Source organism: Myotis lucifugus, unplaced genomic scaffold, assembly GCF_000147115.1.
Source record: "Myotis lucifugus unplaced genomic scaffold, Myoluc2.0 scaffold_410, whole genome shotgun sequence".
Classification (NCBI taxonomy): Eukaryota; Metazoa; Chordata; class Mammalia; order Chiroptera; family Vespertilionidae; genus Myotis; species Myotis lucifugus.
In genome coordinates this window covers 295859-297153 of record NW_005871458.1, presented here as the reverse complement: position 1 = coordinate 297153, position 1295 = coordinate 295859, and the positions used below count along the sequence as shown (strand labels likewise).

The following is a 1295-nucleotide window of genomic DNA, read 5'->3' as shown; positions in this document are numbered from 1 at the left end:
AAGGCAGTGTCCATCTATGAGGTTTGAGAGGAGGGGTGCTGAGGATGACTCCTGGGTGCCTGGCCTGTGCCCCTACATGGAATGGCGGGGGTGGGGGGGTGGGGGGTGGGAAGGCTGGGCAGAAGGCTAGCTGATTTCAGATCAGAGAGGCAGGTAAGTAGTAATCGGACCAAGAGAGGAGGAGGTCTGAGCCTCGGGTGGGGCCAGGACAGACTGACCCCACAGATAGTACAGAGCGTCCACCAGGGGGTTTGAGCCCAGCCCCAGGGTATCCAGAATGCCTTGTTGGGAGCCCGGGCATGTTGGCACCAGCTACAGCACAGCCCTCCGCACCCGTTGACAGGTGGCCCGCCCGCTGTTGGTCCGGGAACCAGAAGGCCTATGAGATCATCTGCGAGACGATGCGGGGAGAACAAGGGCTTGGTGGGTGACACTGCCACACCAGGTGGGCAGACGAGCACATGCTCCAGCAGGGCCTTGCGGCCATGAGCACCGAGAGCCTGCCATGGTCCCCTCATCCCCCTTGGCCCCTGTCCTCATCCTCACAGCCACACCACATCTTTCGCTGCACACCTCCCCCTCCTGGGTCAGCCGGTCCACACCCAAGCCCTCATGGGGCCTCACAGCTCCCTAGAGAGTGGGCTGTTGCTGTCCCCATTCCACAGATGAGCCAGCTGAGGCCCACAGAAGTGGGGCCATTTCTCCAAGACCATGTCGCTCCCCTGAGAACCTGGGAGGGCAGTGAAAGTCTTGTTTGGGGCTATAGGAGCTTTGGAGGTAGGCGTGTCGTGAATACTGGCTGAGCTGGGCATCAACTCAGTCCCTTCTCAGCCTCCTGTCATTCCTTTTCCTACCAAGGGGCGGGCTTTCCTATGGGCAGGTTTTTAATCAATCACTGTCTCTTGCCCACCTTCCAGCCATCCATGCAGCTCTCTTTCCATCTGCTAGCCCAGTGGTCGGCAAACTCATTAGTCAACAGAGCCAAATATCAACAGTACAACGATTGAAATTTCTTTTGAGAGCCAAATTTTTTAAACTTAAACTATATAGGTAGGTACATTGTTATTAACTTAATTAGGGTACTCCTAAGGCTTAGGAAGAGCCACACTCAAGGAGCCAAAGAGCCGCATGTGGCTCGCGAGCCACAGTTTGCTGACCATGGTGCCGGTTCATTTGTCTGTGCAGGTACTTTCTGTACCTCCATGTCCCAGCTTGGGCACAAAGGAACATTCACCAGGCCCTGGGCTTGAAGGGGTCCAGGGAGGAAGGTAGGAAAATAAGGGATTGCCTAGAGA

General features: G+C 56.3%; 1 protein-coding gene across 1 annotated transcript in view; it reads left to right on the top strand.

The window, feature by feature from the left end:
- The window catches only part of UROC1 (urocanate hydratase 1), a 33826-nt gene extending 33231 nt beyond the window's left edge, over window positions 1–595 (top strand). Inside the window, exon 20 of the mRNA XM_023743741.1 lies at window positions 344–595. Coding sequence (XP_023599509.1) covers window positions 344–431 — 88 coding nt within the window. The 3' untranslated portion in view covers window positions 432–595. The remainder of the gene's footprint in view (window positions 1–343) is intronic.
- Window positions 596–1295: the final 700 nt, after the last annotated feature.